The sequence below is a fragment of the Stegodyphus dumicola genome, chromosome 10 (genome assembly GCF_044657685.1).
Source record: "Stegodyphus dumicola isolate Sdum_Otavi_A_Nest chromosome 10, ASM4465768v1".
In the NCBI taxonomy this organism is placed as follows: Eukaryota; Metazoa; Arthropoda; class Arachnida; order Araneae; family Eresidae; genus Stegodyphus; species Stegodyphus dumicola.
Window position 1 is genome coordinate 179,808,353 of NC_140777.1, and position 15,494 is coordinate 179,823,846.

The window sequence follows — 15,494 nt, forward strand, 5'->3', positions numbered from 1 at the left end:
TACAGTTATTACACCAGATGACATTCTTTCCTGTAATCGATAGATATCACCTCTTTCCTTTTTTCTGTCAGATTTTTAACGGTTTCAACCGGATAGTTTCCAATCCTGTTTCCTCTGGGTGTAACTACAACCGCAAATCCAGAATTTGACAACTCCTCAGTTAGCTTTATGGAAGTTAAGTAATTGTCTATTGCTATCGTAAATTGGTATTTGCTTCATTTAAGGTTAAGTATCTGAATAATTGATCGAAGTTTTCCAGTAAATAACGATTAGAATTTGTTTTGTGTGCACAAAATAATATAAATCATATTTTCGTTTCAATAATGTGCATAATCTGAAAAATACATTTCAAGAAATTCACAATTTTATGAATATATTTTCTGTACACACAAATATATTTTAGCAAATGTTGTTGATTTTAAGTATTTTGTGTACAATAATAGTAATAAGAGAGCAGATTTTTGAAGTTTTAGTGCATAAAACATATATATTTTTAATAAAAATGCATTTAGGTTATTGAAAAGACAGCAAAATCTTATAGGCTTAATGCACTCACAAATGCCCAGTGTCCCATAAACAGGACGCTAAAGATTAAGCGTAATTACACGAAAATTATATTATTATTTTTGCAAAATAACTTTGCAGAAGTTTTTTGAGATCTATTTTAAGGAAATCGTTTTAATATTTTTTAGTTTTATGAATAAGAAGTTTGCAAAAAATACTTACTTCCTGTGGCTACCCATCATTTGTCGACCCTCGAATGTTTCCTATTAAAATAACTTGTTCTAAAATAATTTTAATGTGCATCTAGTGGTTCCATCTTTTGCTAACAGTCAGAACAATACTCAGGCGCACGAAAAATTGCTTTGGTTAAAAGATATATGCACTACAAGATTTACTACTCAGTAATTTCCAAGCGTTTCATATTTTAGCCAGTGGGCATAAATGGGTTAAGCCTCCTCGACTATTAGCAGCCGGCTGAAACATGACAGTTTATATGGTTACAATACAAGTGTTTTTACTCAAACAACACTTAGTAGTAGGACAACCTATTCTAAATTAAAGCACACTTACCAACCCAAATTAAAAATAAAGAAATTGTATAAAATAAAATCTTAACTGTTAGTCAAAATGATATGAAAATTAAATGAAAAATCTATTGGAGTTTCTACAGGAGAGTTGCACGGATTTGTAGCCCAAAGGGCTTTAGCCCAGAAGGGCTATTAATTTCGTTTTGGCATTTTGCGTTGGTTCACTATAAATATCGGTTAACTTTTCAAATTGTTGCTAATAAATATTATCGCCCTGTATTATATTGAAAGAAATTAAATAATGAAGAATCTGCATAAATGTATGTCGAAGCTCGAATTTTGTTTAATTATCGATTTCATATTTTGTAACAGTTATGACTTAAGAATTTTTGATTAATAAACTCATCGATTTCAAAGCGAGCAATGGCAATACTGTACGAAAAAAAAAAAATCTCCAGCGCTCAATACTGTGTATAGGAAGTTCTAAAGATATGCCCATGCGATATTCTTGTTGAATTGAATTTTATGGTTTAAGTGCGAAGAACATGATATTATATAAATAAAGATAGCCCACAAAAGGCCCTATCTTTAGAATTTCCGATACATAGCGCCGCGCGCTGGAGATAAAAAGTTTTTTTTTCCTCCCCCCACCCGTAGAGTGTTGCCCTTGCTCGCTTTAAAATCCTTGAGCTTGTTAATAAAAAATTCGTTAAAGTTTTACAACATATGAAATCGATCATAAAACAAATTCCAAATTTCAAATTTGGTCTTCCACATGCCCATATTCGTAGGAGAATTACGTCATTCGAAATTCGATGGCTCTGTACCGTTGTTTTATCACAATGCGAGAAATATACATACATTTATGCAGATTTTTCATTATTTAATTTCTTCAAATATAATGCAGGACTCTAACATTGGGTGGCAACAGTTTGAAAAGTGGAACGGACGTTTATAGTGATTCAACGCAAAATCGCAAAACGAAAACAATAGACCTTCAGGGACAAAGCCCGTTTGAACTAATAAAAAATTTGAAAGGTTTCAGATTTTAAATTATGTCCAAACGGGCATTTTTTAACATTTTGTGTGTTACATTTATTTATTAAATATCATGTTTTTCGCGCTTAAATAATTTTAAAATGAGTATATCTTTCGAATTTTCGATACACAGTCTCGCGCTGTAGATATTTTTTTCCGGTACAGAGTTGCCATTGCTCTCTTTGAAATCTTTGAGTTTGTTAATCAAAAAGTCGTTAAAGTTTTACAAAATATGAAATCGATAATAAAACAAATTTCAAATTTGGGCTTCTAGATGCCCATATTTGGGTGGAAACGTACGTTATTCAAAATTCGATAGCTCTGGGTACTGTTTCATCACAATGTTTCATTTTATCACAATGTGAGAAACATACATACATTTATGCAGATTCTTTATTACTTAGTTTCTTTAAATATAATGCAGGACTCTAACATTTGGTGGCAACAATTTGAAAAGTGAAACAACATTTATAGTGAACCGACGCAAATTATACTGAAACGAAATTAATAATCCTTCTAGGCAAATTGCCCCTTTGGATATGCATGAAAAATATGTAACGCCTTAGCTGGGAATCGAACCATGGACCTCTCAATTACGCGCTGAGTGTGCAGACCACAGCACGAAGGCGGGAGAAATACTAATTAACTAATTAATGTACATAAAACGTTACAAAATTTGCTAGTCGGTTAACGAATTGAAGAAAATTGGTCGCAAAATAGTAACTGAAATATTTTTTTTACTTAATTGTCACATATACGTACATTAACAATATTTTTTAATTACTGATATGAGATTCGAAACTTTCCAACAATTGTCAAAGAATGTCTCTTTCTATTAGAAGTAAGTCCTCAAAGTTCTCCACGAGACATTTGAAAATTTGTCCGTGTTTGCCAATTTTTTTTTTTTTTTTTTTTTTTTTTTTTTTTTTTTTTTTGTGTGTGTGTGTGTGTGTGTGTGTGTGCTATAAAATTACTACCTTACTCATCATTTAATTCCATATCTCACGCAAAATTGTGTCCGAAAAGCATTCCGTGTTTTTGCTTATTTACTGCGCCACGTAAATGAAAGAGAAATGAGTTTCAGGAATAATCCCAGTTTCCGCTCTGGTATCCTTTCTGAATGGATATTTCTTTATCAGTATGCTTACAGAAACCGTAGCTTGGGCATGACGCCTGAAGTGCTTTGTGAGTGGTCGTTCAACATTGCTTACTGCAACATTCCCTGGTCGCTTCTATTTTACTGTCTTCGTCATTCATTTCCTCTAATTCATTCTAGTTTATTCTCTTCGTTCTAATTTCTGTTTCTCTTCATTTTAACTTTTCAGTATGCGTTCCATTACGGATAAAAGATAATACTTTGAGCTTCGAATCAGCAAATTAACTTCGAGAAAAATTTCTGTTTTCCAAAAGCCTCCAAAAAATAAATCACCTATAATTTCTTTTATAATATTTTTAATTTGTATTTGTAATTTTACTATACGTATCCTGCACGGTTTTCGGGAATTCTTCGGTATTAAGTGAGGTATCACCAATTTATGTCATTTAGAAATATAAAAAATATCTGTAAAACATTTTAAATTACACGGTTATGTAGTGGATACCTTCTTGAAAAACGTCTAAGGAACTACTTGAAAGGACAGCACGTTTAATTACATTTAAAGTATTTACATTTTTAATAAATATCGGGTCAATCCATAAGTTCGCGCGCATTAAGAGTATGCGTGGAATTCACTATGACGCATTTAATAAAACAATACAATTTTGAACCTGTTGAAACTTGTCATCGTCTAACTAACGTATTATTCAGTTCATCACCAACTTTCGTAAATATCGAACGCATTTTTGCACCCATAGGAGATGAATATAGATAATCAGTACAAACGTACTGTGCTACATTTTTTATTTTCGTGTGGTGAATCTGCCAGGTTTGCAGCGATAAAAATTAATGTGTATGCATGGTGAATACACTATTAGTGTAAGGACGGCCCAGAAATGGTTTAAAAAATTTAAAGCTGAAAAATGTAGCATGGATGATGAGCCCCATTCAGGACTTTTTGAACTGTTAGAACCAAATCAAACGATTAATTCAGAAGTTTATAGTGAACAACTTTGCCGTCTAAACTCCGAATTGATCAAAAAAAAAATTTGGGCTTCCAGATGCCCAAATTCGCAGGAGGATTACGTTATTCATTACTAAATTGGATAGCTCTAGGTACCGTTATTTTATCACAAAGAAACATACATACATTTATGCAGATTCTTCGTTATCTAATTTCTTTAAATATAATACAGGGTGATAATATTGGGTGGCAACAATTTGAAAAGTGAAACAACGCTTATAGTGAATCAATACAAAATGCCGAAACGAAATGAATAGTCCTTCAGTGCAAATTGCTCTTTTGGACTAAAAATATTTAATTATACGTGCAAGTGAAAAATTTCCTTAATGTTTTCTTGGCATAGGCCTAGATGGATGCAGGTCCATTAGTCACTGGATCGCTGGATACTAGCAATTCAATCCGGAATACCTGCGTAGGCGTTTCGTGGTTTTCGCCATGTATAAGGTTAAAACGAGCTAGTTCCATTAGAATGTTCTGTATAAAGGCATCTCTTCGTCTAGTGCTTTGCCATAATTTAAATAATCTAATCCTATTCTGGAATATATAAATAATTTGTTAATATGTCATACATTATTTTGAATTTTCTTTACATATACCCTACATTGCTATACAATTTATGGTCAGAATACTATTAATTTTCATGCATTTTTTGCTGCATTACTTGATATGTTTGGAATCAATTATTTGTTTTTCATTATTTCTTTTCACGCATATACATTCCAGAAAAGTTCGCAAGGACAAATACCATTACATCAAAGATAAACCAGGTTTAACTCACAATTTTATCGCCTTACCGATAGTTAAAAAAGGCGGACATTTTATAATCTCCAGACGTTTATTCAAGATTCTTTCTGTTTATTAAATGATAATACAGCTTTTGAATGAGTCCAAGGATCAATTCTTTTCCCGCTCCTGTATAGTTATTTTTAAAAATACTCAGCATGATTTTCTTGATAACTTTATGCCTATTATTGGAGAAGTTATAAAAGCAATGAAAATCAGTATAATAGTATCAAAATCAGTATCAAAAAAAAAAAATCTGAAAGATTTCAGATTTTAAATTACGTCGAAAGGCGCGTTTTTTTTTTTTTTTTTTTTTTTTTTTTTCCCCCGTTTTCTGCGTTACCTTTATTTATTAAATATCATGTTCTTCGCACTTAAAACATAAAATTCAGTTCAAGAGCAATGTCTCAAAATAATTTTAAATTGAGCATATCTTTAGAATTTCCGATACACAGTTCCGCGACCACTGGAGATAAAATGGTTCCCCCCCCCCACCGTAGAGTGTTGCCATTGCTAGCTTTTAAATCGTTGAGTTCGTTACTCAAAAATTCGTTAAAGTTTTACTAAATATGAAATCGATAATAAAACAAATTCCAAATTTCAAATTTGGTCTTCCACATGCCCATATTCGTAAGAGGATTACGTCATTCAAAATTCGATGGCTGTATGAACCATTGTTTTATCACAATGCGAGAAATAGTTATACATTTATGCAGATTTTTGATTATTTAATTTCTTCAAATATAATGCACGACTCTAACATTCGGTGGCAATAGTTTGAAAATGAAACGGGCATTTATAGTGATTCAACGCAAAATCGCAAAACGAAAACAATAGTTCTTCAGGGACAAAGCCCCTTTGGACGAATAATTAATTTCCCAGGAGTAGTTTCGGAGGTTTAAATGTAGATCCTTCAAAACTTCAAATTCTACTGGAATGGTTGGTGAAAATTTGGTAGGATCTCTGCCAGATTCCACAGTCATTATATAAAATAAGTCAATTAATTACGTAATAAGTAAATAATACGTACCTGAAAAATAAATGTTTCCTTTTTCTAAATATATACAACTTAGAGATTACCTTTCGGTTCTTCACTTATAAAAGTTTTCGCCTAATATTTTGCCGAACAAATTCTGCCGATTGCTAAACAACTGAGATCAATTTAACTCACAAAAATGCTCAAAAAATATGCTGAAAGTGTGAAATGGCAGCGAAGATCTTTGCAAACAACCCACGGAGACGGGAAAACATCCTTTGGGGGGAAGAACGCATCAGAACTTCTCACTTCAGCTTGCGCCTGCGCATTGATGATTAACGTAACCCGCGCCCCAGTGGGGGCGAATGAGGAAATGTTTACTAGTTGTCAAAACATTTATGTCAAATTTGAGGAAAATGGAAGCGACAGATGTCAGGTTAGCGGTGGCGAATGTTGTATGTCATTACATAAAAGTTTCATAAAATGAGTTACTAGGCTCATGGTAGCTCAGAAAGCAGCTGTATTATGCAGTCAGGTGTAAAAAGTTGGAAGTAATTGCTTTTAAAATAAATAAGTTATCACAATTCTTGCAACAGATTCGAAGATCTTACGGTTTTTTAAGGTGTAAGAGTTCCCTTAACTATCTAGATTAGATTTTTAAAAATATAAATCTTTAAGATAAATATATGGAATTCATTGTTGTGACCGCTGATTGCTTTGATTGTAAATGTCATTAAAAAAACAAATCAAACTGAATAAACCAGTTTACTGAAATTATATCATTAAAACTGGGCTCACAAAGGTCGACTTACATGAAATAGTTAAATCCAATCATTAAAATCATTATAAAGTGAAATTAATTGATAAAAAATATTTTGAGGTTCCAAGATCAGCTGAACAGGCTGCCTTATGCTCCAAATGTTCTCTTTTACCCTCTCGTTTTGTAGGTGAGTTTTCTTACTGTCGGGGATCGTTTACCTGCGATCTGAACAATTTCATTCTTGCTCTTCCTTTTCCCAGTAATCTGCTACATTCTTCAGGTTAAACGCTTCGTTATCGAGGTGAGCTACTTCATCCTCTATGTCGACTGCTCTCTTCTGCAAAGGAGTTACTTCAAACTGGTCAGGCAGTCCGTCAACAGCAGTCCCATTCTGGATGGATGTCTCATTCTGTGTGGACGTTTCGTATTGAATATACGTGGTACTGTTCATACATCGATATATGTATGCAAAACTATTATTTTCTAAAAGCCTAGTCAAGTATTTCTTGCACCATGGAGCTAATTCGCAACTGTAAAACGTCTCAGTGTGAGAAAGATCACTATCATATGTGCATTCCAAGTCATCTGGGCATTCACAACTATAAAAGAAATAAAGATTTTAAACAATGGTTAGTTCCTTATAAACAATGTCAAATTTAGGTAAAATATGCGTACTGTTTGGTGGAATATAACGCCGTCTCTTAATACTTCCCTCAGGAGGAAAAAAGTTGCTTAAGCACAAATTATTTATTTAGTTAGTTTTTATTCCAAATCTGGAAGGCCTCTTGTCTATTTACCACAGATGTGATTTTTTCAAATCATGTTGTGTTTATGAACGTATGTATTTTCATTCATCTTTATCATCATAAAAAGTAACATTTGCAACCAGGAAAAAATTTCATACTTCATATTTTCATTCTTTGCGTTTTAGCTAATGTGTTGTATTATTCAAAGGAGGTGCGCCCTAAATAGAGTATCATCGATTATATGTTATTCCTTTATTTTTGGCCTCATCAGTGGCCGAGGGGTTAAGACTATTAGAAGTTCGATCTCAGACGTCGCTGCAGAGTTGGTTTTCGCGGTTTTTCCCGATGTGTAACGTGAATACGAGCCAATTTCCCGTAGAACGTCCTCTACGAAGCCGTATATTTTCTTAAGGAGTTAGCCAGGGGCCGAGCGGTAACGTCGCTGAACACTTGTAATTCGGTCCGAGGTTCGAATCCCGCGAACGAGCTGGCTGCATGGGTGTTTTCGTGGTTTTCCCCATGTGTAACGTGTATACGAGCCAGGTTCTCTTAAAAAGTCCTCCACGAAGGCATCCCTCCCCTTAGGCAGATAGCCCTAGTGTGCTTTGCCATCATTAAATGCAACACCACCACACCATTTCTCCAATGCGTTAAAAATATGTTTACTTGGTTTTTCATCTGTGCCATATGTGGTAATTTTTTCCACTACCATTCAGAGAGAATTAAATCCAGAGATGAGGGATGATTTTGCTTCGTTAATAATACGCACAAACTTATTTACATATAATATAGTGGTTACAAACATTATTATTAGGCACACGCCTTCATTATTGTTAGGCTTAACATCTTCGTTCTCTTCTTCGAAGGCATCCCTCCCTTAAGGCAGATAGCCCTCGAGTGCTTAGCTGTAATCTAATAAACCAAACCAACCTTAAGGAGTTAGCTCTTTTCAGCTTTACCAGACTAATAAACATAACTAACCTTCATTTTTGTTTTATTGCGTTTGTTATTTATTTGTTTTTATTACATTATTATGTTCATGTTATTACTATTTTGTTTAAACTCGCTATACTTACATTGATTTTGTAGTCGAAGCCGTAATAATTATAATCGAAATAAATTGAATAAGTGAAATAAATTGCCGTTTAATTATAATTGAAATGAATTGAATGATATGAAATATGTCATTCAGTTTAAAGGTTTTAGTGCACACGTTTCTGATAAATATGTCACACAGAATTGAAACTAATAATTTTTGAATTTCTTTTAAGAACTAAATATTTTGATTATGTTTACAAAAGGGCGAAGTGATTCTTTGTTGAAATTCCAATCATTAACTCATTGTTTTCTAAAAGCGTGTGTGTTTCTAAATTTATTTATGTCGCAAAATAACAATAAATTCATCCAAATGTCTAAAGCTATCAAAAATGACTTCAATTAAGCCCCTTCTGTTTCTGTGATAACCCCTCCCCTCCTATATCCTGTGAAGCTGAACTAAATGCAATCTGCTTTATCTTGAGATTTTTTCAGTTACCTAGATGTTAAGGAATGCGAAAATACTGAGAACCAAACAGAATTAAATTTCTTATTAAGGTATACTGCGGGGGAAAAAAAGGAACAGTTCTATATCTCCCGTTCTATATCGCCCGTTCTACTCGGCAGATTGATAATTTTTACATTTTTTCGGAAAAGCTTTTGAATTATAACCTATAAAAGTTTTGCCATCCTCTTAAAGTAGATGTATTTCTAAGCATACCTGCAAAAAGTTAGAGTTTTTTATTCAAAATTTCCTGAGATATACGTTAATTGAAATAAATTAAGAAGTTCGCTAAGTGAATTATTCTTGGCGCAAACTGAAAAAAATTCTCCAAGATAAATTTTAAAATTTATCAATGAATATCTCACCGAAAATTACAAAATTTAATATTTAGACATAATTTGAGTCGTAGAATCGAAATATGAAAAAAAAAATGGGTATGTTATTTCAGAAAAAGTCCGATTTTGTATCAAAGTACTTATGTTAGAACAAAGCTGTATAAAAATAAGAGTTTCAGTAACTGTCGCAGTGCTCCAAAATGTATTGAATGACTAAATTTCGAGTCTTCATATGTACTTACTCTGTATAATTAAACCCTTTTATTCTGTCATCGTTTCGGTCGTATTCTATATAAGCACATCTCTCATTTTCATTACAAGTCCGAGCTCCCGTTTTCTGTAAAACGCAAGGAAAATAGATTAGACTAAAAAACTTCTCTACATGAAACCTATTACAAAGGGTCATTCAAAATTCACAAGACAAACGTTAACCCTTTCAGGGGCGCTGTTTTCGCCTTCAAACCGCATTTTCAACATTTTTTTAAACTTAGAAAATATGGTTTCATTTTCTCAAAATCGCTGCTAAAATTAAATTACTTCTTAAAGCTGATACCAGATGGCAGCACCACACTTTTCTGGATAGCCATTAAGAGGTAGTAAAGTTTACAAAATAAACCTTTTTTTTTTTTTTTTTTTTTTTTTTTGTTCATTTTATCCAGGTCGTACGTAATGCGTTATTTTGCAAACTTAAGATAAGTACCCACTATTAGTTTTTCCTTGAAACCGCATTTTCAACATTTTTTTTTTAATTTAGAAAACATGGTTTTATTTTCTCAAAATCGCTGCTAAAATTAAATTACTTCTTAAAGCTGATAACAGATGGCAGCACCAAAACTTTCTGGATAGCCATTAAGGAGTAGTAAAGTTTACTAAATAAACCTTTTTTCTTTTTTATTTTTTTGTTCATTTTGTCCAGGTCGTACGTGATGCGTTATTTTGCGAAGTAAAGGTAAGTACCCACTATTAGTAGTTATAGGTAGCACTACCGGGCGTCCTTCATTGCAGTCGAATTTTCTGCTCATTCAGTGATGCGATAATTTTTACAGTCGAAGGTGTTTATAATGTGCGTAACTGTCATATATAGCCAAAGTCAGATCCACAGAAAGTTGTGAAGATATATTTATTTATTTTGACTAATAGTTAATTTTTAGTTAAAGCTACTTTTCTTTCAGTCTCCTTTTCACACACGCTTCCCACGCTTAAATCTGTCTAGTGCGCGTTTATTCAGATTAAGGAAGAAATAAATGATATTTAAGCGGAGGTTTCAGAAGCTGATTTTAGAGCGTGCTGTGCCTGCTTGAATCCACGTTGTTATCGAGACTTACTAGAGATTTGAGTATGTCGCGTCGAGTGCTTCTTGCTATTAAGCTCATATCGCTGACTTCTGCGAGCCACAGCCTTCCTGCGCTTTTTCTTTATCCTGCGAGTGGTTAGACTAGCCTAATTACATTTTATTTTAAATTCAACATTACTTATTTAAGTTAAGCCAGAATGTTGGCTTATGTAAACCCAAGTGAGGTCGACTGTATGGCAATTCTATCACTTCTTTGAATAAAAGGGCTATTTACATCTTTCTTCTGACTCTCTCTGCCTGCTTTTAAAGACCCGAGGATCATTTCTCTACTGTTTTTCTATAGTCTGTTACCAAAGAACACGAGACTCTAAGCAGTATGTCCAAATTCCCTCCAAGAGCGATTATCTATGAATATATGAGCATATATTACAAAAGATTTCCTGTCTGTCCCATATCTACTACCAACGGAACTCGATGGCGCAATCTTTTTTCGGAAGAGATTTTACCAGAATAGCTTGAAGAAATTTAGATTATTAGGTAAACGTTTACAATTGGGTGCCCCTTGTTTTTTGGCGATTCTTTTTTGACGCCAAGAAGGCACAATTTCAAGATGGCCGCTACACAAAACCAAAATAAAAAGTGAAAGAATTGCACAAACTCTGTGTCCATGTACACATCGATCTGTTTTCATTAAAAAAAAAAAAAAAAAAAAAAAAAAACCCAGAATTGCACAAACTAGCCATTGCGCACTGTCTTAAAGTTGTCCATGGACACATCAATCTATTTTCATTTAAAAACAATCAGGAAGCTAAAACAAAGTTAAAACTATCATGGTAACCATAAATGAGGTTTCATTGCCAAAATTTAAACAAAAAATTATCGCTAATCGAAGGGACACCCAATTCTACACTAGAGCCACGAGGGCTCTACACTCTCAATTCTACACTAGAGCTACCAGAATCTCGTTTCTCAGAAAAGATCCGTCTAGCAGGAACCGTCGCTAGATGTGATAACCCCTTCAGTCTCGATCCTATTCCGGTGCCTTTTTATGTTTTTAAACACACGAGGATCTTTCTTTCCCTATAAACATCAGTTTCAGTTCTTCACGCAAGGAGAAAAAATATTTCTTTATTCATTACAGCCAATATAAATAGATTTCTTACCAACATATGCAAGTATACTTTAAAGCAACATTCGGAAATTCATAGAAGTCTCATGCCAGATGCAAATTTAATCTTGCATCTGTGATCAAGAGATGAATTCTGAGATCCTAATGTTTTACAAATTCTTGGTAACTTTTAAATACACGAATACTTAACAAATACGATCCCAAAATACGAAACTTTATGTCATCTAAAACATTTTTGTAATTGCAGGGCCAACAGTTGCGAAAACAGAGGTCGGCTAAGGACTTTTAAGAACTTTTTTTTTTTTTTTTTTTTTTGTGTGTGTGTGTGTGTGTGTGTGTGTGTAATATGAATAAATTTCAAATGTAGCAAAAACAAATATCACACTTACTGCTAAAGTCATTTTTAGAATTTGAGGCCCTTCAAAAGCATGAACAGAAAGGAAAGGAAAGACTGATGATATCAGGATCAAGATAAACTTCATCAAGAAAACCCTATAAAAGGAAATGAACAGTTGATGATATTTTAAATGTCGACTACATGATACACTTAAATAAGTTCGTGCGAAGGCTGTGAAGATTGGTTTACCTGAAATGTATTGTTTTCTGCTACCTTGAATGGATTTGCAACTAATTTAAATAATATGACACAAGATCTGAAATTCAATTATCAATAATATAGATAATTATATTTATAAATTATAAAGGTAAAATTTCAATTATGAAATTTAGCATGGATGTAACATAACCTGACATATCTCAAGGGGATAAACAAGCAACGCAAATAAACCGAACCTACAGGTGTTTCTTTACAGTGATTCTACTCCGAGAAAAAGTAATTCATTTCCCTTGAAATGTTCTTTCTTCGCACACGGTCATTTTGCAAACATACTACATAATCATAGCAATTTCAGGATTAGTACATTAACGGCATTTTTTCCGAGAGATAAATCGGCTGTTGATCCTCCACGTACCAGATAAATACGCAGCAATTCATATTCATCTCTCTGAAAATTTGCTTGGCGATTCCATATTTCTCATCACATGCAATAATTTGTTTCATCCCTTGTTTACTAAGAAAACTGTTTATACATGTTAATACTTGTTAATTTTTGTAAAGTGTGTGATTTTTGTGATGTTGACCATTTTTTCCGAGAGATAAATCTGCTGTTGATCCTCCACGTACCAGATAAATACGCAGCAATTCATATTCATCTCTCTGAAAATTTGCTTGGCGATTCCATATTTCTCATCACATGCAATAATTTGTTTCATCACTTATTTACTAAGAAAAACGTATATACATGTTCCTACTTGTTTATTTTTATGACGTGCGTAATAATTGTTTATATCGCTGCAAGACAATCCTTTCGTGGAAATGTTTAGAAAAAGCACAAGTCTCCTAAATTTAAATTAAAAAATATATGGTCAGGTTAGGTTATTTGAATACGTCAAAGCTGTGAGGCTTCTTTGTTTGAGAGAAGGTATGCTTTCATGGAGGAGATTTAAAGCAAAGTGGCTTATATTCCCGATATGCATAAGAAAACCACGAAACCCAAGCATGCAGCCAGCCCTTTAGCTGTGCTCGAAACCAAACTAGGTCGAACTTCCAATATTCAACGGTCTTAACCGCTCGACTACCGATGGGGTTAAAACATACGCGGATATTTTTTATGTGCTACTCAACAACAATCTCTTACTTTGTCAAGTAAGTAATCCATTGACTATTAATTCCTGACTGTTATGCCAAAGCTAAAAATGCTACAATTGAATGAAGTCAAAAAATAAATTATTTGTTGTATACGTATTTTAAAATTAAATAATTGACTGGTCTGATGGATCCAAATCTTTTATCTGGTGTGGCAACTTCACTGGTAGTATTTAAATTCAAATGCCTACTGAAATATTTAAATGAAAAATTGAGTTATTATAGTTGTTTCCGTTTCGAATCCACGTATAAAATTTTAACCAGTTATTTGTTTTAACCAGCTTTTGTTAACTGGTAGAAAATGTTAAACTGCCTGTATCATATCACACAATAAACTAAAATAAATTCAATAGAATTATATTATCCTCTTGTTAGTTTTGGGGAATATAAGTTTTTGGCATATATACCTGAAAATCGAACATCCTGGCGAGAACAAAGTCGATTTTTCGAATTTTCTGTTCCAAAAGATCTACGAGAGCCAGCATTTCGACTATAAGAATACGACAGTGTGCGTGTGTGATTATGGCAAAGCCTCGAGGGCTATCTGCCTAAGGGGAGGGATGCCTTCGTGGAGGACTTTCTAAGGGAAACTGGCTCGTATACACGTTACACATGGGGAAAACCACGAAAACGTCCATGCAGCCAGCCCGTTCGCGGGATTCGAACCTCGGACCGAACTACCAGTGTTCAGCGACTTTACCGCTCGGCCGCTGGGGGGCTAAGAATACGACAGACTTAGAAATTTAGTAAAGCAAGACGATGCGTGTTTTCAGAATTCCTTAATTATTCTAGTTTAATTTTTGAAAAAATTTGACCCCTGATAAGTGTCTTTTTGAATTATTAAATTAGGATTAATTAAAATGCAGTTTGCGGCAAGAAAGAATTTTTACTTGTTTTTTAATTCTTAATTTTAAAAAAATTTGGAAAATTCATATTATTTTATTTTGCTTAATTTTAATTTTTATTTTATTTGCTAAATATTTTTACTAGTTACAATAGCCCTTACATTTTTACTAGTTACAATAGCCCCGTATTAGACTTTCCTGGATAATATAATCATTAATTTTTGAAAAATTAAATATATGTATGTAATATATATGTAATAACTAACAGAAAATAATAATATATATATATATATATATATATATGTAATCAGAGGAGGAAAACACTTTTATTCAAAATAAATTTGTGGAAAAAAAATCAAAGCTCAAAAGTAAAGATTATTAATTTTCAAGATTTACAGAAATTAGAAATTTAATTTATTCAAATAAGTTTATAATTTTTAGGATTTTCCAAGTTTGGTATATAAGTAAAATGAATTCGCTATTTCGTTATAAAATTTTTTTAATTGCTTCAAAACGAAGAACTGAAATCGCAGAGAATACCAAGGTAATTAAAAAAACAAATTTGGCGAAATAAAAATGTATGCTAAAAGAATGTTTATGGTGGTATAAGGTTAAGGTGATTTATTATGAAATGATTAAGTTTTATTTATACGAACAAAACTTTTACTTACTTCATGACCATCGCCTTTTTTCTGTGTCGAGATATTAATGCACTTAAAACTCAGGTGATATCAGTGATGCTGTTAATGCATCCTCTGATATAACTTTATATAAAGTATCTTGTGATGTATTACTACGGAGAATAATCATGTTGCGTAACGTCCAGCTGTGGTGGCCAATCGAGAATGCCCAAACTTTGACAATGCAATCCAGCTGTGAGGCAGATGTACATAGTTTGGCAAAAACTACAGTAAATAGGAAAAAAAAAAAAACCTTATGACATTTTCCATTGACAACTTCTTTGATTTTCTGTCATAAATCATAACTTTTTAACAAATGCATTTACTAATTGAATCCTTTTTAAATTATCCTTTGAGTAATATTTTAGTGAACTGCATATGCCTGGTGATAAACATACGTTTTTTAAACTCATGAAAATTTATATTTTTGATATTCAGCCAGTAAAACGTTATGGTACTTTTCTGCATAGCAAAAGATGTGATGGCGTACTTGGAACTTTATTTAGAAAAAG

The 15,494-nt window shown here is 32.9% G+C and overlaps 1 protein-coding gene across 1 annotated transcript; it reads right to left on the reverse strand.

The window, feature by feature from the left end:
- Positions 1-6,707: 6,707 nt before the first annotated feature.
- LOC118204241 (uncharacterized) lies at positions 6,708-15,201 on the reverse strand. The gene is made up of 4 exons (XM_035376570.2): positions 14,974-15,201; positions 12,142-12,244; positions 9,572-9,666; positions 6,708-7,307 (listed from the first exon to the last, which is right to left on the reverse strand). Exons 1-4 carry the CDS (start codon positions 14,982-14,984, stop codon positions 6,944-6,946), a joined length of 573 nt encoding a protein of 190 aa, XP_035232461.1. The 5' UTR covers positions 14,985-15,201; the 3' UTR covers positions 6,708-6,943.
- Between the last annotated feature and the right edge of the window lie 293 nt (positions 15,202-15,494).